The 20,852-nt window shown below is 37.9% G+C and overlaps 1 protein-coding gene across 1 annotated transcript; it reads left to right on the top strand.

Annotated features, from left to right (window-relative positions):
- The first annotated feature begins 1,556 nt into the window (after nt 1-1,556).
- Nucleotides 1,557-20,835, top strand: LOC103985986 (uncharacterized). Its single transcript, XM_065151505.1, has 10 exons — nt 1,557-1,578; nt 3,917-4,298; nt 18,099-18,189; nt 18,423-18,602; nt 19,138-19,233; nt 19,325-19,387; nt 19,509-19,905; nt 20,020-20,130; nt 20,267-20,371; nt 20,555-20,835. The coding sequence occupies exons 1-10, from the start codon at nt 1,557-1,559 to the stop codon at nt 20,728-20,730; spliced, it is 1,623 nt and encodes a 540-aa protein (XP_065007577.1). The 3' UTR covers nt 20,731-20,835.
- The last annotated feature ends 17 nt before the right edge of the window (nt 20,836-20,852 follow it).

Here is a 20,852-nt window from a genome sequence, read left to right as displayed (position 1 = left end):
AGTACCATATAAATAGAAAAGTTGTGTCCAGAAGGAGCTAGTAAAAACCTTGTCTCTATCACTAACAATGGAATGAGGACTTTCATGCAATTTAGCTATGTTTTCTACAAAAATACGAGTAACACTTGCAGTAGTATAAGGATGTCGTAAAGACAGAAATGAGCATACTTTGTAAGCCTATTTACGACTATAAGTATAGTACTTTTTCCTTGAGATGGTGGGAGTCCATCAATGAAATCTATAGATATATCGATCCAAGTAGCATCAGGAATAGGGAGGGGCTGTAGTAAGCTTGGGGTGGCTACTGTCTCACTTTTGTGACGTTGGCAAACATCACATTCTACAACAAATTTCTTGATGAAAATTTTCATACCTTTCTAGTAAAAAAATGTCGAACTCGCTTATAAGTGTGGACAAATCCCGAGTGACTAACAATTGGTGATGAATGGAACTCCTTCAGAATTATCGCATGGCAAAAAAATGTAGGGCAACCACTATTCGGCCTTTATAGGCAAGTCCACCGAATCCTAACTATAATTTGGGACAGAACTTGGGGCTTCTTCTAATTTTTTTATGATATTTTGGATCTTAGAATTATCTAACCATTCCCTTCTGATAACTTCCAAAGTCTCGTAAATAGGAATAGAAATAGCTACTAGTTCAGCTTGTTCTAGAAGGCGTGAGAAGGCATCTGTTACTAAATTCTCACTCCTTTTTTTATAAACGATCTCATAATCGAATCCCAGTAGCTTTGTGACCCATTTCTACTGCTCTAAAGAAGAAATCTTTTGCTCTAGAAAATATTTGAGGCTTTTGTGATCAGTGCGTATTTGAAACAGCCAACTAATTAGGTAGGGTCTCTATTTTGTGACTGTATGTATTATAGCTAGCATCTCCTTGTCATAAATGGATAAACTCAAATGGGAATGGGAAAGAGCCTTACTAGCGTAAACAATAGGCCGACCTTCCTCCATTAATACAACCCCTATTCCAGCTCCAAAAGCATCAGATTCAATCACAAACAACTTATTAAAATCGGGTAGAGCAAGCACTGGTGTAGTAGTCATTGTAATTTTTAAGAAATGAAATGCCTGAGTTACCTCTTCTGACCATTTGAATGTATCTTTCTTTAGAAGTGACGTCAAGGGGGCACTGATTTTGCCATAATTCTTCACAAACTTTCGATAATAGCCTATTAGTCCGAAAAACCCCCTTAAAGCTTTGATTGATTTTGGAATTGGCCAGTCTGTCATCACTTGGATTTTTGAAGGACCAACTACAACACCCTTTTGAGATATGATATGGCCGAGGTACTTAACCTCAGGTTGCCCAAAACTGCACTTGGATTTCTTGACAAAAAGACCATACTCACAAAGAATATTAAAGACAATTCATAAATGTAATAAATGACTTTCTAGAGAATGACCGTAAATTAAAATATCATCAAAGAAAACCAAAACAAACTTACGGAGATGAGCCCGAAATATACCATTCATTAAACTCTAGAAGATAGAGGGCACATTGGTTAACCCAAAAGGTATTACTAGAAATTCATAATGGTTGTTATGTGTCCTGAAGGTAGTTTTCTGAACATCACTTTCATATACTCTGATTTGATGATGGCCCGATCGTAGGTCCAATTTAGTGAAGATCTAAGCTCCTCCCAATTCATCCAACAGTTCAGCCACTATTGGAATAGGATATTTATCTTTCACTATAATGTTGTTATGTTGTTAAGTGCTCAATAATCGACACACATCCGCCATGAGCCATCCTTCTTTCTGACCAGTAAGACTGGGGTGGAATATGGGCTAACACTAGCTCATATAACTCCTGTTTTGAGCATCTTTGTAACAATCCTCTTTATCTCTACCTTTTGGAAATGTGGATATCTATAGGGTCGGATGTTGGTTGGTGCCTTCCCGAGTAATAGTGGGATCTGATAATCATGACATCTAAGAGGTAGAAGTCCGTGTGGTTCTGCAAATATATCTACAAACTCTGTTAGCAATGATTCAATATTTTCAATCAGGATGTTCACTGTCGTTTCCTTTTCAATGTTCTGCAATTGCACCAAGAATTTGGTGTGTATCTTCCGGAGGACCCACTCTATCCGATGGCTAGTGATAGTTGTAACCTTACCTCCGCGTCTTCCTTTGAGAGTCACCTGCTTTCTATTAATAAACAACTTCATAATTAGTTTAGAAAAATTCCAAAAGATATCACATAGGGTTGATAGTCATTCAATTCCAACTACCACTTCATAGTCTTCTAATGGTAATAAAAAGAAATCCACAAGTAATTCTTGGCCTTGCAAAGTCAGTTTTATCTTTCAACATTTGCTATCACAGGTTAAAATCCGTCCATCGGCGACTTTGACTTCAAATTTATCACAACATTCGATGTGGTAAGCCAATCGGACTGTAACTTTCCTATCCATCAAATTATTAGTGCTATTCATATCAATCAAAATAATGATAGGCTGGTGTTTCAGAGTTCCCTCGATTTTCATAGTTTGTGGATTAGAGTAGCCAGCCAATACATGCACGGTATGTGTGATGGCTTCAACATCTTCATTAGTTTCTACATCCTTATGATCGAAATCCGACACTTCTACTTTCGGTTCCTCCTCGATCGGTTCAATCATCAAAAGTCTTCCTTATTTACATCAGTACTCCTTACTCCACTTTTCATCGTAATGCCAATACAAACTCTTTGCTGACCTTTCTTTGAGTTCTTCTCGGGTTAGTTTGTCAGTGTTATGATTTCGACTAGGTGTAGATGAGATAGGTTGCCCGGTAATCATATGTTTATTAGCACCTCTGTTTCGACGATATTCCACACTGATTTTTTCCTCGTGTAAGCATGCAAATGAAATCGCAGCCATTATAGTGCGAGGTTGACGAGCTTTAACCTCATATTGGATCTCTAGAATAAGCCCTTCAATAAATGTACCCAAAAATTATCATTCTGACCAATTTCTAGCTTGGTTTGACAATCTTTCAAACCTACTATGATATTCCAACACTGTAGAAGTCTTACAAATTTTGGCGAGCTGGCTATCAATATTCTCATATTCGGATGGGCTAAAGCGAACAAGAAGCCCTCTTTTGAATTGCTCCCACAAAGGAACTCCGTGGTAAGTTTCGTACCAATCGTACAACTAGATTGCATCTCCATCGAGCTGGATTGAGGCCACTTCTACCTTAGATTCTTCTGGGGTTAAGTGAAAACAAAAAAAAATTTCCGCCCTAGAGTTCCAACTGGTCGGATCTCCATCTTCCCATCGTGGAAATTCTACCCTAATGCATGGGTAGTGTGTGTCACCATCCTGGGTCCCTTTTTCTGTACCTCCCAATCTGTTTAGTGTAAACTTGAGCTCCAATCTTGTTGAAACCAGCTAAAGTACTCCAACAAGCTTTTTTTGAAATCATGAAGGGTTTCTTGTAACCGATTCTCAATTCTGGTTTCCAACGCTTCCATTTGTGCTTTCACTGAGTTATCGACAGCCATTGCATACGATTGTAAATCGATAATCCCTAGTTCTTATTTCTAATGTCTGGTCAAAGGCATCCATACTGTGGCTGCGAAGCTGTCGAGGAAACGGACACCAAGGGCAGTGCTGCGGTCGTTGCGAGGAGGAAGAGGTGCTGCCCTGTGTTTCGGTCGCTACATGAGATGAGAGCATCGAGGGCTGGAAGGCGACGGCTGCAACTATTGTGACTCACAGGAGCGATCGTCGAATAGTCAGGTTGAGGCTGCAATGATGGCAACCGGCAACTGCGGCAGTGGAAGCAGAATAAGAGGGAGCGATCATTGAAGTGGCTGGGGTTGAGGTTGTAGTAGAGAATAGGAATTGACGGTGGCACTATGGGGAACAAGGGTAATCAGTGATTTAAATTGTTTTTGTCACTAGAGCAAGGGGGAGGCTACGAGGATCACGGCTGGGCAAAGAGCGGCGTCGTCATTAGCCGGGCAATAGTAGCGACGGTGGTGGTAGCTGGCGTTCGCAGTAACAAGGGGATCCGCAACTGCGATAGCAAGGGGACCCATGACTGCAACGGTGGTGATTGCCCTATTTCGGTCACCATAGATGCAGAGCAAGGGGGAGCAGCGGTCATCGCATGGTGGCTGGCAGTGGTGGTGGGTTGGCTAGGGCAGCCTTCTTGCTCAAGCGAGATGGGGAAGCGAGGAGAGAAGGTTGCTGGTTGGGGCGCAGCTGCAGCAGTGGGCACTGGCCAGGGAGCAATGGTTGCGGTGGTCGCCAGCCAGGAAGCAGCACCAGCGGTGGAGAAGAGGTAGTGGTGGTCAGCGTCGGGAAGCAAAGGTTCCTTCTCAGTTGAGAAGGAACAACGTGTGTGGCTACCGGCTTCACCCTTTCTCATAATTTTTATTATTATTATTATTTTTATGATAGCTACATCAATCACTACAGTGAGATACCAAGGATTGTCATTCTGATACCAAATGATAAAACCCTAAAGTCTTACCATAAAAGAAGAAAGAGAAATAGATGATTGCTTTGAGGGAATCGGTCTTGATGAGTTCCGACTTTAACTAAACTAAACAGACTTAATAAATATATAAAAAAATTAAAAAAATATATATAAAATAAAAGAAAAATAAAAGGGTCCTAACACTAAGAGTGTGTGTGGACAACTCCGTATCCTTCAGTTCAGTTTCGGAGCAAGAAGAAGGTCATCATGAGCCACGATGTTTTCTTTCGAAGAACAATAAAAAAGCTCGAGGCTTAGAATTCTTTGACTTTTATTAGGATAATTTTGGTGTTTTTAACCTCGGAAACATGTTACCTTCGACTAGTCCGGGCTCTGCCTCTGTTTGAATCGACCACATTTTGTGAAGCAGGTATTGTTCTGATCGTCTCTTACATTTTGAAGCATTTATCTCACAACCATACTATTGCACCAGATCAGTAAATTGTGAGAAAAACAAGGGTTTGTTGGTTTATCTTTTTTTCCCATAGAACACTACTTTGAAAGATATAAGAAATTTCCTGCTTCATGAATGAGTTCAGAAACCTTGGGAGGTGGAAGGAACAAATCTTTGAGCTTTGAATTCCTCCGAAACACAACATAAACTTCGTTACGCTTGAGACACATAAATCTCTCTATTGGAACTATGGGAAAAAGCAATGACGAGGATTCTATATTTTTCAGACTAAGTAATATAAGATATTAAAGAACATATGAACTCCCGTGATGGGATAAAAAGAGAGAACAAATTTTATATACAAACAAATACAAACAGACCGAAATATAATAGAATTAAATATAATTATAATTAAATATAATATCAAGATTTACATGAAAAATTTCTTCAACATGAAGGGTAAAAACCACGAGGCAAACCAGAGATAATCCACTATAAGAATAATGAATATACAAATCTCAAAGTCTTTTGTCCAAATCCCAAACAACAATATCAAGAGAATAACTAGGATACAAGGATTACGTCACTATGTACAATATTCAAATTCTTCCCAAGTAATTATAGCAAGAATCTACTATAGATCTGAGAACACTATCTGGATGATTGAGAACAATCTCTCTGAATTATCCTTATCTTCTTCTCTTTCCTTCTTTTATTTTTCTACCATTTTCTCCTATTTTTTAAAATCAAGTTGCTCTTGTAATTATAGTTTTTCTCCCTATTTTCGTAGCTACCACCTCCTCTTATTGGATCTAGTGTTAGATTAACGGGGAGGTGGGCTATAGGTTGTTAAAGCTCACTACGAGTCAAATTCATGGACTGTCAGCCCAACAACCTCCCCCTTCAACCTATAAGGGAGGCTATCTTATGACTCTTCAACATGAAACTATATCGACCAGTTGTCGACATATCTCCTGCCTTTCTTTTGATAAGGTTTTTGTTAGTATGTCTGCTCCGTTGTCATCTGTGTGAATTTTCTGAAGCTTCAATTGCTTCTCTTCAAGTACATTTCGAATCCAGTGGCATCTGACATCTATATACTTTGACTTGGAATGAAAAACTGAATTCTTATACAAATGGATGACACTCTAGCTATCATAATTTACCATATACTTTTTTTGTTTCAGTCCCAATTCTTATAAGAATTTTTTAACTATAATATTTCTTTGTAAACCTCTATAGCAGCAATATATTCTGCCTCTGTGGTAGAGAGAGTAATACACCTTTGCAATCTGGATTGCTATGACACAACTCTCCTTGCAAAAGTAAGTACAAAACATGATGTGGACTTCCTCGTATCAACATCTCTTACCATGTTTGTATCTGTGTAACATGTCAATACAGGTGGTCTACCTCCAAAGCTTAAACAAATCTTAGAGCTCCCTCTAAGATGTCTAAAGATTCACTTCACTACTGCCCAGTGCTTTTTGCTTGGATTTGTAAGAAATCTACTAATAACATCTATTGCATATGTGATGTTCGGCCTCATACATACCATTGCATATATTAAACTTCCAATTGATAAAGCATAAGGAACCTTTTGTATTTTCTCCTTCTCCTCATCACTTGATGGATTCTATTCTAAGTACAACTTAAAATGACCTGCAAGAGGAGAACCAACTAGTTTTGCATTGCTTATACTGAACCTTTTCAATATATTCTTGATGTATTTCTCCTATGACAACCAAATCTTCTTGGTGTTTTTGTCATAGGAAATCTGCATGCCCAGTATTTACTTTGCTAGCCCCATGTCTTTTATTGTAAAAGACTCACTTAGTTTCTTCTTCAACCTATCAATTGTATATATATCTTTCCCAAGGATAAGCATGTCATCAACATAAAGTAAGAGAATAATAAAATTCTCACCAAATCATTTAATGTACACATAATGATCTGAAGCTGTTCTTTGTATCTAGTTTTAGTCATAAATGAATTAAACTTTCTATACCACTATCTTGGAGCTTGCTTTTGCCCATACAAGCTCTTTCTTAACTTGCAGATAAAGTTCTCTTTACCTTTGACTTTGAAGCCTTCTAGTTACTCCATATAAATTTTCTCCTCCAAATCACCATGAAGGAAAGGTATCTTCACATCTAATTGCTCAACCTCCAAGTCCTGGCTAGCAGCAATACTAAAAGTAACATGAATAGAAGACATTTTAACAACAGTAGAAAAAATCTTTTCAAAGTCAATATAATTCTTTTGACCAAAGCTTTTCATAACCAATCTAGCTTTGTACTTTGGTTGAGAACAATATTATTAAGTCTTCAACTTGAAAACTCACTTGTTCTTCAAGGCCATCATTCCCTTTAGTAGTTGCACCAAATCATATATGTGATTTTTTTGTAGAGCATCAATCTCTTCCTACATAGCAACTAACCACTTTTTTTCTGTTCACTTTCAACTACATCCTAGTAACTCTCTGGTTCACCTACATTAGTAAGCATCATATACTCATCTATAGAGTATCTTTTAGAAGGTTGACGTTGTTTAGAAAATCTTCTTAATTGAGGTTATGTGGGAAGTTGCTCCCCAACTTCTTCTTGCTCAATATGTCCTATAGGTGTATCAACATCAGGTTGTACACCATCTTCTTGCATATCTCCCCCATCACCCTAATATATTGGAGGAATAACTGGGTCATAATCTATTAATCCTTCTGCAGAAGTCTTAGTTGTGTCTTTTTCTTCAAATCCTTAAGGGTTTAATCCTCAAAGAAGATCACATCTCTACTTCTAAACACCTGCTTTTTTGGATCCCAAAGCTTATAACCAAACTGATCATGTGAGTAGCTAAGAAAAATATATTCTTTTATTCTATCATCTAAGTTGGACCTCTTATTTTCTGGAACATGTGCAAAAAGATGGCAACCAAACACTCTTAATTACTTGTAGGAAATATTTTTCTTTGACCATACATGTTCTACAACATCATCATATAGGGTTGTACATGGTGACAAGTTGATCACATCAATTGCAGTCCTCAAAGCCTCGTCCCAAAACTTTTTTAGGTAGCTTGGCCTGTGAAAGCATATATCTTATCATTTCCATGATGGTGCGATTCATCCTCTTTGTAATTGTATTATGCTGAGTTATACCAGAAACTGTCATATCATGTTGGATATTATGTGACCTACAATAATCATTAAACAACCATGTATACTCACCACCATTATCTGATCTTATGCATTTCAATTGCCTTTCTGTCTCGCTTTCAACTCTAGCATGAAACTCTTTGAAAACATTAATAACATGATATTTGGTCTTTATAGTATAGACCCAAACTTTCCTGAAAAAATCATCTATAAAAGTGACAAAATAAAATGCACCATTGGACCAGGAACATTAACAGATCCACTAGGAGTTTTTGTCTTTAAAGGAGCACATACATTTGCATAAACACAATATAAGACATACATTTTTCTAAACAAAACAGGACTAGCAAAAGAAACTCTATGTTATTTACCAGTCAAACAATCGATACAAAGGTTCAAATATGTACCTCTGATGTTTGGTAATACCTCTATCTTAGAAAGAGCTTGTAGCTCCTTTTTGCTCATGTGTCCCAATCGCCTATACCACAACTCCATGTTGAAGTCTTTCTCTATAGCATTCAGTTGCTCATCATAAGCTTTGGCCTACAACCTATATAAAGGGTAACATTTATTTCCACTAGCCATAATGAGGGAATCCTTATTGAGCTTCCACTGCCCTTTGTGAAATTTACTATTATAGTCTTCAAAATCTAGTCTTCCAACTGAAATTAAATTCAACATCAAGTCAACCATATGCCTCACATCCTTAAGCATTAACTTGCAGCTAAGGTTGGTGTTTATGTGGATATCATCTATGCCAATGATATCTGCCATACCATAGTTGCTCATCTTGACAACACCAAAATTTCCAAGCCTGTAGGTGGTAAAAAACTCCCTCTATGGTGTAGTATGATAAAAAGTACATATATCAATCATCCACTCAAGATCTTGATACACACAAGAAAAAATAACATCAAAAGGAGATAAAATCAAATAATCACTACCTTGCACTATAGTTGTAATATTATCTTTTGACTCTGAAGACTCCACTTCTTTTCCCTTTTTCTTGCTCTTCTTAGGTTGCTTGTATTGGTTCTTGTAATGTCATTTCTCACCACAGTTATAATAAATAATATCTTTTCTTGATCTTGACTTGCTTCTACCCATGCGTGAATTATTTCTATCCTTAAACTTTGACCTTCCTCTGTTCTTTGAGATAAGTGCATATGAATCATTCTATGATTTTGCTGAATTCTTTCTTTTCAACTCTTCATTCAACAAACTACTTATTACTTGACTCATGGTGATAACACCACCTGGCGTAGAATTACGGAGGGAAACCACTAGTGTCTCTCAACTTTCTAGCAAAGATTGGACGTCATGCCGAAGGATCGGTCGACGTATCGACGGAAGGTTTCGGGCCATGAGTTTAGGCATTGAGCCAAGAAGAGCAAATATTATGCTAAGGATATCAGAGTTACGGAGGTCAACTGACCAATTGGGCAATAGGCCGCAAGAGAGGATGATGCGCCGAAGAATCAGACGAAGCGTCGATGGACCAATGACATGCCGAACAACATGATTCATGCTTAGTAATAATTGTCTAAATCAAAGTATATTTTATGTGTACAGGATTAACTACGATAGCAAGACATAAAGCAAATTAAAGTCTCGGAGTCAAAAACATAATTTCGTTGGGAGTTCGAGAGTTCGTCGGAAGTCCAAACGTTCGTCGAAAGTTTTACTGGAATTGATCGAGAAGTCCAGGAGCTTGCCAGAAGAAGCTTGTCGGAACTCACCAAGAAGATCATCGTGAAGTCCAGGAGCTTGCCAGATATCCGTTGGAACATTGTCGAGAGATCTTCGGAAGTTCGCCGAAAGATCGCCAGAAGAAACCTAGACTTACAAACTTATTTAGCTTAGGAAATGTCTAGATTTACACATATAATTGGGATTGAAATTGAGCCAACCCAATTAGGGGCCAGTTAGGCCCATGTATGGGCTGTGTTGGGCCCAATGAAAGGCCCAAGCAATAACCCAAGAGTTGGCACCGTCGTGGCACAATCTCCGAGACCATGTCAAGTGGTGGTATCACCAGTCTGGGTGGTGGTACCGCCCAGTGGCAGGGTACCAGGCGGTCATATCGCCTAGTAGCAGGGTGCCAGGCGGTAGTACTGCTAGACTAGGTGGTGGCACCACTTGGTGGTAGGGTGCCAGGCGATCGTATCGCCTAGTGGTAGCGTGCCAAGCGGTCGTATGGCCTAGTGGCAGGGTGCCAGGTGGTAGTACTGCCAGACTGGGCGGTGGTACCGCCTAATGCAGTATTAGTGTCAAACTAACACTGGCGGTGGTATCACCCGTACCCTAAAACCCGGGATGAGATATTTTTAGGCTCCAAGTTTGAATCCACTTGAAGCCTATAAATATTCATCTTATCCCTGGTTAAGTTATACACAATTGATAGTAAAAAAGGAAAGAATAGTTTGAGAGAGGAGTAAGTGGGGGTGTAAGGGTTATCTCTTAAACCTGGTAAAAGAAGAAAGAGTTGTAAAAGGTGGTTGGTCTTCACCTATTGAAAGAAAACCGATAGTGGATGCCGGTGGCCTCGATGGAAGAGGAATCGGTGGAGTGAATGTAGGTCACAACGATCGAACCACTATAAAAATATGATTTGTGTTTCTTTTGAAAATTTGCTTTAACTACAAACAACTTTCCTTGCTTACTGCCTTCAATACCTTTCCGAACATATTTCAAGTTAACATCTTTCTGAAATCGGTTTCAACGTATGAAAGAATTTTTCAGAACCGACGTGATTTTACCGTTGCACTAATTCACCCTCTCTCTTAGTGCTGACTCATTTCTAACAGTTGGTATTAGAGCCTCGTTATTTCTTATTTTGTTTAACACCCAAGAGAAATGGCTCTTTTCGGCTTTCAAGAGAGTCACTCTCTCATTCATCCTCCCATGTTCAATGGGATGGACTACACATATTGGAAAACTCGAATGAGAGTTTTCTTGCTTTCGTTGAATCTTGATTTATGGAATATAGTCGAATTTGGTTTTCAAAGGTCTTCTCTTCCAATGAACCATTAGAATGATTTAGAGAAGAAGACTTTTTCTTTGAATGCTAGAGCTATGAATGCTCTATTTTGTGCCTTAAGCAAAAGTGAGTTTAATCGCGTTTCTACTTGTAAAACGGCTTTTGACATTTGACATATACTTGAAATTACACACGAAAGCACGAACAAAGTTAAAGAGTCTAAAGTCAATCTTTTAATGCATAATTTCGAATTGTTTCTTATGAAATCAAGCGAAACTATTGGAAACATGTACACCCGTTTTACTAATGTCGTCAATGGTTTAAAAGCACTTGGTAAAAGTTTTTCTGATTTTGAACTTGTAAATAAAATTTTACATTCTCTTCGTAAGAATTGGAATTCAAAAGTAACGGTAATACAATATGCTAAAGACCTAAACAACCTTCCAATTGAAGAACTTATAGGGTCTTTAATGACCTATGAAATGAGTTTTATAACACATGTGACATAAAACAAACTTGAGAACAACCTTTCAAAGAACAAGAAAGATTTCGAACTTAGAACAATCAAAGACCACTCGAGCATAAGCTCAAGTTATGGTGAACTTAAACTTCTCACTATGAAATTTAAAAAGTTCATGAAACAAAAATTAAGGAACAAAAAGAATGTAACTATTTGCTATGAACGCAAGAAGAGGGAAGCATTTTAGGATGAATCGAGCTCCTTCAAAGATGAGGAGAAAATCAATAAAGGCGAGGTGACAAACTATACCTTAACGGTTTTCAACAATGAGGTAATCAAAATGCCCTTAGTTTACTTTGAAATTACATAATGCTTTTCATGAGTTATTGCTACTTTAGTTTAGAAAAATTATTTTTCTTAAAAATTACATGTTTAATAATATAATGAAAATATAAAAAATTAGGATCATGCTAGTAATTTTGAAAATGATAATGAAAATTATATGTTTTATGTTAAAGGAATAAAATATTAGATTTAAATCTAATAATAATCCTATGTATGTTTTTCAAAATGAAATAATGTGTATCTTGATGATTTTTTATTTTGATTGAAACCATGCTTTGTCTTAATAAAAATGTTAAGAGGTTTGATATCATGCTTAATGTGAAATTATGCATGATGATTTTTGTGATTCATGGCTTATTGATCTTTGTCGTAATGAAAATACTTTTTCAGTTATAAACAAGATGGATGACTTTTATAACGAAACTTATTTTTCGATCATAAACATTGATGCATGTTTTTATTTAGCATAAATGAAAAAGACATGCTTCTATGAAATCAATCACTTAAATTGAAACAACTAAACCGAGGAAAATATTTTTTTGAAATTTTTTTTTTCTCTATCTTATTGATTTTGATGAATCTATTTGTATCATTTTTATGAATCTCTTAAAAGTGACTTTGTTGATTTAACAAGTTGAATGATTTGAAGATAAATGATGATTTTTCTCTTGATTATAACTTGTGATATTTTTTATATGAATCATCATCTTGATTTCTCGATATTTGATATATGAGATTTCTCTATGAATCAAGATCTTGTTTTTGAACTCCTATGTTTCTACTTACCATTTTTCTAAAAAGGAGAGATTAATGAATCTATCTATATCTTTTTTATGAATCTCTTGAAAATAATTTTGATTTGATGATTTGAATTTGAATAAGCTTTATCTTGATTTTTCAAGATTTATAACTAGAGATTTCTTATGCATCAATCAAGATATTATATCATTTATTTCTCTTATGTTTCTTTTTGCTAATTGCTAAAGAGAAAATAAATGATCAAAATGTTGATTTAATGCTTGGTACCAACAATCATGAAGTGATAAATACTTAAAAATATTGATTTAATGTTTGGTATCATGAATGCTTTATTATCATGCATAGGAGTAATGATAAAGGTTTTGAACACTAATGTTTGTATCATGTTGAGGATTTTACATTTTGAAATTATGTATGATGAGTTGAAGTGATGTTGGTTTAAATGTATGAATCAACAATTTTTTTGTCAAATGAATCATGATTTTTTTATGAATTCTTGAATGATAACTTGAGTTTTCTTTTTGAATCAAGATTGTTTCCTTTCATGCTTTCCATTTACAAAAAGAAGAAACTTGTCAAAAATGATATATGATCTTTTGATATTCATTTTTGTTGTTTACTTTTGTCATAATTTAAAAATTATTGTAAAGGGAAAAAGAGATACAAAATTATATTCTTCCCTTCTTTTTAACAATGACAAAAGGGGAGATAGCTAGCTTACATAAGTCAAGAAAATGTAAAAACATACTAGCTTGCTTATCTAAAATGAGAAGCAAATATCGCTAACTTGCATATTTCAAGAAGCAAAAGTTGATTTCTTAAACATCTCAAATATTGCTAGCTTATATTTTTTTTAAATGATGTAAAAAATTTGCTAGCTTGCATGATGTAGAACTTGCTATCTTGAACATCACCAAGAATTGCTAGCTTGCAATCTCAAGAGAAGCAAAAGTGCTATCTTACCTTTCTCAAGAAGCAAAACATGCTAAACTTGCACATCTAGCAAAATTTACAAACTTGCATAACTCAAAATTTTTGCTAGCTTGCATGATGATAAAAATGGAGATTATGTTTATTATGTAATCATTTTAACTTGTATCTCAAACACTTGAAGTTACACTTCTCCCTTTTGTTGATGACAAAGGGGGAGAAGTATGATCATGTTATGCATGATGACGTATTGCAAATATTCATGTTGAAATTTACAATGACTTGATTTCAGCTTGAATTCAAGATTCTATCAATATGACATATTGATAGGGCGAGTTTGTTTAAACTCCGAGAGTTTGTTTAAACTCCATAATCAATTGGTTGTCATCATCAAAAAGGGGAGATTATTGAATCTCAGATTTTGATGATGAAACCAATTGATAAGTATTTATGATTTGATCTGTGCTTTGAGTATCACAGGATGCTTCGATCAGGGAGAGATAATTAAAGCAGGAAGAATCATGTTGGGCCAAAGAAAAACATATCAGAAGATTGGACGTCGTGTCGAAGGATCGATCGACATATCGACAGAAGGCTTTGGGCCATTAGTTCGGGCATCGGGCCAAGAAGAACGGATATTACGCTAAGGATATTGGAGTTGCAGAGGTCAACTGACCGATTGGGCAATAGGCTGCAAGAGAAGACGATGCGCTGAAGAATCGGATGAAGCGTCGATGGACCAATGACATGCCAGACAACATGATTCATGTTTAGTAATAATTGTCTAGATCGAAGTGTGTTTTACATGTACAAGATTAACTACAATAGCAAGGCATAAAGCAAAATGAAGTCTCGGAGTCAAGAATGTGATTTCGTTGGGAGTTCGAGAGTTCATCGAAAGTCCAAACGTTCATCAAAAGTTTTGCCAGAATTGATCGAGAAGTCTAGGAGCTTGTTGGAAGAAGTTCATTGGAACTCGCCAAGAAGATCGTCGTGAAGTCCAGGAGTTTGTCGGATGTCCGTTGAAACATTGTCGAGAGATCATCGGAAGTCCGCTGGAAGATCCCTGGAAGCTCACCGGAAGAAACCTAGACTTATGGACTTGTTTAGCTTAGGAAATGTCTTAGATTTCATAGTTAGCACATAATTGGGATTGGAATTGGGCCAACCAAATTAAGGGCCAATTGGGCCCATGTAAGGATTGTGTTGGGCCTAATGAAGGGCCCAAACAATGATCCAAGAGTGGCACTGTCGTGGCACAGTCTCCGAGACCGTGTCAGGTGGTGGTATCACCCAATGGTAGGGTGCTAGGTGGTGGTACCACCCAGCACAAGCGGTGGTACCTCTCGTACCCCGAAACCTGGGATAAGATATTTTTAGGCTCCAAGTTTGAATCCACTTGAAGCCTAGAAATACCCCTCTCATCCCTAGTTAAGTTACACATAACTGAGAGCAAAAAAGGAAAGAAAACTCTGTTGTAATTATGTGTGAAACTCCTCTTAAAGTTCTAAGGGTTAAAATAGTTTGAGAGATGAGTAAGTGGGGGTGTAAGGGTTATCTCCTAAACCTGGTGAAATGAGAAAGAGCTATAAAAGATGGTTGATCTTCGCCTATTGAAGGAAGACCGATAGTGGATGTCGGTGGCCTCATTAGAAGAGGAATCAGAGGAGTGGAAGTAGGTCACGACAACCGAACCACTATAAAATCTGGTTTGCGTTTATTTTGAGCAATTTACTTTAACTACAAACCACTTTACTTGCTTACTGCTTTTAACACATTTACGAACACACTTTCAAATCAAGCATATTTTCGGGATCGGTTTTTATCGTACGAAGTTTTTTTTCGAAACCGGTGTTTTTATCGTTGTACTAATTCACCCCCCCTCTCTTAGTGCCGATTGGTTCCTAACACTTTATATTTCAATTTTACAAGTTTTGTGATCAAGAAAGCTTTGTTACTAGTTGTTTTTCTTTCGTAGAGACCTTCCAACTTTTTCCTAAGAGAATATACAGAACTTTCAATAGAAACATAGTGAAAGACACTGTCATCGAGCCATTGTCAAATAATCCAGATAGTTTTTCAATCTAACATCTTCTACTCATCATCTATCATAGTTGCAGGCTTTGCACTATCCCCCTACAAAGGTCCATATAAATCTTTACAATATAAGAGATTTTCTATTCTTGGTTTTCATATCATCTAATTGTTTACATTCAAGCTAATCATGCGAGAAACACTACCGGCCTCCATGTTCAAACACAAAAAATTAAATCACCAAAACCCTGCTCTGATACCAATTGATGGGATAAAAAGAGAGAACAAACTTTATATACAAACAAATATAAGCAAGCCATAATATATAATAGAATTAAATAAAAATCATAATCAAATAGGACACTAAGATTTACATGAAAAATCCCTCCAACATGAAGAGTAAAAATCATCGGGCAAACGAGAGATAATCCATTATAAGAATAATGAATATACAAATCTAAGAGTCTTTTATCCAAAACCCAAGCAACAATCTAAAGAGAATAAGTGGGATATAAGGATTACTCTACATAATATCCAAATTCTTCGCAAGTAATCAATAAGAATCTATTGTAGATCTGATCTAACCTAAGATGATAACACTGTCTGGATGATTGAGAACAGTCTCTCTGTGTTGTCCTTATCATCTTCCATTTCCTTCTCTTGTTTTTCTATCATTTTTTCTTATTTTCTGAATCAAGTTGCTTTTGCAATTTTCTACCTCTGTAATTTTTCTCCCTACTTTCACAACCATTATCCTTCCTTACTAGATCGAAGATTAGATTAAAAGAGAGTGGGCTATGAACTATTAAAGCCGACTAATTAACTGAATTCGTGGGCTGTCAGCCCAACAGCCTGTTGGTGGTGACAGAGCAAAAACATTAGTCATTCTCGTCGTTGCAGGATGCAAGCAGGGAAGGAAATATTTGCTTTCGAGAGTTCCTCCTCTGTAATCTATTTGCATGAAGTATGTAACATTACACACGTGAAGAGCTGTCACAATGCTTTTGCTTTTATCAAACTGAAGTAGAATTTCCTTGTCGATTTATATTAATTTAGTCAACTTGGTACTGGTTGTCTGATAGAACTCATCCCTCTTTACAGCAGCACAGTAGGTGCTGCACCAAGCAAGAAAGATGACGGCACAAGCTGATGGGGCGTGGATGATCGTGTCACTCGGGGAGCATCAACATGTGCTGTGGCCCCAATTATTAGTTGCTTAGGGCCTAATCAACCCATTTAGACGCACGCCATTGTGAAAATTGTGCTGCGTGGTATGGAGATGCACTGCTTGCATTCCTTCCTGATGAGGTACTGCAGATGCACATGCTCATTAAAAGAAGCTTCCCCAGGAGAAGGATTATAGGTAACTCATGCTTCCCACATTGCGTGATTGATCCATGAAGAATGCTTCCTGTATGAGCTAGGAAACCTAACAAGGATGACATATGCTGGTAGGAGATAGACATGCAAAAACCTAAGATAGTTCTACATCGATTAGTGCTTTTTTGTTGTTGGATAATAGACATGAACTAGTCTTCATTGTTCATTATAAATTTCCATAGAAAATAATGTGATATGACTAATCACCAATGCATATTTTTGCAAGGCCATCTACATCAATTTTTACCTAGCTTTCCTTTCTGCTTTAATATCTCCATGGCTGTAGTCTACTAGCTTCTTCGCTCTATTATTTTGAGCAGCTGCTGCGGTCTCTCTTACTTTCTTTCCACAAAAGATTTAGAATAAAAAAGAAAAAGATACAGAAAAGAGCATGTTGATACCGAGGATATCATTTGCCAATCACAAGTGAAGAACATGACTCTGTACGAGTTAAGTTGTTGATCTGATACGATCCAATTTGATGACTAGTTATTTGCACACAAATGATAATTCCAAGATATAGAATAGTTTAAGAGAAGTTGGGTATTCTTTTCTGAAATGGTACTCAAAAGAACTTTAAAGCCATATAGTTTAATCAGTCATTTGGGTCTCGTTGTTTGGTGCCTTCCTCCTCGTGAAGTCTTCTTTAAGAATGTGCATAACAGCTCCGAGGATGCACGCGTCAGGCAAAGAGCTTCTTGACACATTCCTTGGGCCTTCTATTTCGAGTAAGTTCCCATTATTTTCGTTTCAGCTTTATATTGGCATCAGTGATTTGTTCCTTCTACTTTTAGCTTGTTGCATATCGCCTGACATCTCTTGACACTCATGGAATGGTGTTTGCTCTCGTGATGACTGCATGCTTGGGGAGACCTCCCCTCCGTTTTGTTAAAATGGCACACTTTTGTTTCTCATGACCCTATCAGCCTTTGGGCTTTTCTTCTTCTCTTGTTTTCTTTCCTAAGAACTTCTTTGATTCTATTGTACTTACCATGCATGGCTGTACTTTTTGAGGAGTGGAAACTCTACTCAAGGAATAAGTGATTTTTAGCTCACTGGCTTTGTCTGACATTTGATGAACTGAACATATCATCAGAAAAGCTACTTAGTATATGCAATGAATGAAGTTTCTGTCTCCTTTTGCTCTGTATCTGCTTCCTGAACAGATTAAAGTGGTTCAAGATGGAGAGAACAAGAAGAGGAACTAAAGTAGAGAGAGTGTCATTCTCAAGACATCCTTCAGTTCCCTACTTCATGGTATTCGCCCGACTTAGCACATCGAATTAAAGTAATTCTTAAACTTGTCAACTAAATCTGGTTTTAAATTCCTTAATGCAAGTCTTTTGGCCCTCATTGGCCTCACGGATGATTGAAACTTGAACAGCCCAAATGATCATATGGAAACTCTTGCAGAAACATGTACCGGTTATGTGATTAAATTGTGGCTATCTGACTCTGAATATTATTCTGCTGTTCTAAATCTACTTCAGGATGAGAAAATGGAGAAACTCGAGGAGCAAGGACAGATCGAGTTGTTCAAGGAGAAGTCACAGCTGTCGACATATTATTGTCCATCGGAGGTCCTCAAAAGTCCTAACGAGGCCATGGAGTTCCTCTCTAGAACTTGGAGCCCATCTTCCTCAGATTTCTCTCAAATACTTTGGTCAAACGTAAGTAGTAAAAGGAGCTAATTCTAATCCATGTTCGTTATATACTATCTTCGGCAGAAGTCATACTACACGCCCTGTCTATTATACTTTTGTCTCTGGAGACGTGAAGATATGGAATTTAGTACGTGAGACCCAAGAAAGCTTAAAGAGGAGGACCATACGGCTTGGCTTGGTGATGCATGTGAAGGAGGACATATGGCATATACTTATTAGCTCTGTCCTTGTTGAGAAGCTCTGTGACCGATCATCATTCTGCTGAGCGTTCACCGAAGCTGATATGTCATACTGATCAGCCACTTGAACATCTGAACTCTGAATCGTCAAAATGAGTTTTGATGGATGCATCGATAGGTAGTGATCCATGCATATCTCTCGAGCAGCCAATAATTAGTGTCCGAGATCACATTCCACCATGATTAAGCCCTTCACAGCTACCCATGGTGCATCAAATGCTAAACCAATTCCTGGCACATTCAAGTCATCAATGGCTGTCATGAATGTCAATTCACAAGGGTGGTTTGAATCTTGGATGCAGGGCGGGGAGCTTGACCAAGGGCTCCAGGAGCAGCAAACAGAGGAAAACCTTGTCCAATTCGAGGAGGATGATAAAACCAGATTGGAGCAAGCACTGGTAAGAACCTCTCTCACCCTTGTGTAAATTAGATGGTCATCTAGTTCGGGTAAGTTAGCTGACTGTCTTCTGTTGCTCATGGTCACTTTAGACACTGCTTTCAACTGGAAATCTTGTGCGATCAGGAAAGCTCAAGCAACTACACTTTGGTTGGGTAAGTCCTGAGGAAAGAACACGTTCAAATACTTTTGTCTCATTACTGCATGTTTACGAGGGAAGATGAAGCCAAGGCCACATCGGTCTCGTTACAGTGTGATTTCTTCGAAATTGCACAGATGAACGTTGGACGAATGAAGGCATGGTTGGGTGTGGAACTCTTTAGCAGCTTGTCCAGAGGATGCAGAGAGAAGAGAAACGAGAAAGTGCGAGTCCGGGAGGCTCGAGTCCATGCAGCACTCTCCGTTGCGAGGCTGGCTGCGGCCATCGCAGGCATCTCTGCCAATTCTAGGTTGGAACCAACGAATGCAAAGAGCACGAGCATGACAGGCATGGGAGGAGGGGCTTTGGATGAGAAGATGAACGCTGTGGTTGCCTCTGCCGCAGCTTTGGTCGCAACTGTGTGCGCCGAAGCAGCCGAGTCCGTGGGGGCCAACAGAGAGGGTGTTGCATCTGCCATCAGCACAGGCCTAGCGACCAAAACTTCAGCTGATATGGTCACGCTGACCGCAACATGTAATGCACCATTTACGACCTCTTCTACAGATGACTCAAGGAGTCTTGTCTAGATATCAACTCAGACGTAGCATTCCATGAATTCACATCATAAAAAAAGGTTAATTACTGTAGGTTTAAGAGGAGCTGCCACACTCGAACTGAGAGCAGCAGCTGGTAGGCATGCATCAGAAGACCAGAAGACCCTTGCAAGAGGTGCTCGACTTCCTGTCCGCATGCCTGAAGGTAAGAACTCATGGTCGAAATCCTCATCATCAGACATGATACCGTACCTGCAAGCATTCATTTGCTCCGATGAACTTTCCTGAACTATTTATTACATTCCATGACTAGGCTTGCATCGTGAGTGGATGTTTTGCAGGGAAAGTTCGACAAAGATTGGTGTACATTTTCCTCAAGCGTGATAAGCTTACAATAAGATTAAGGAAGAAACACATTCGTGGAGTAATCAGCACATACACAGAGTGTAAGATACTGCCAACCTCATCCGGCGTCCTGTAAAAGTGCTGCTGTGGATATCAACATTTTTGTGCCAAAATGATTCAAACAAGTTGACTTTCAAGAATGCTTTAGTCATTCTCTCTGTATAAAGATTAAGCTACTGCACGCATCGATATTTTATGCTCATTCTAATATACTTCTTTTTCAGGTACGATATTTAATGCAATGGAGGATTTGAAGGAAGGTGGCATTTCTAAGGATGATCATGGCTTCTACTCGATAACTCTTGGCACCACTGGGGGAGCCATCCAGATCATGTTCGAGCAACAAGTGCAATACAGAATCTGGAGGTCCACCATCTGTCACCTCTTGTGTGATTGCTGAAAGCTAATAGATCCGAGTCGTCGCCGGTGCTAAACCATGGATGCTTTCCTGTGTATACACCAAACATAAAACTGTAATTGAAGATTCTGTGCTTCGTTTCCTAGCAAAAACGCATACACTTT

The sequence above is a fragment of the Musa acuminata genome, chromosome BXJ3-5, assembly GCF_036884655.1.
Source record: "Musa acuminata AAA Group cultivar baxijiao chromosome BXJ3-5, Cavendish_Baxijiao_AAA, whole genome shotgun sequence".
Classification (NCBI taxonomy): domain Eukaryota; kingdom Viridiplantae; phylum Streptophyta; class Magnoliopsida; order Zingiberales; family Musaceae; genus Musa; species Musa acuminata.
The sequence above is the reverse complement of the archived record's forward strand: the minus strand, read 5'-3'. Positions and strand labels throughout refer to the sequence as shown.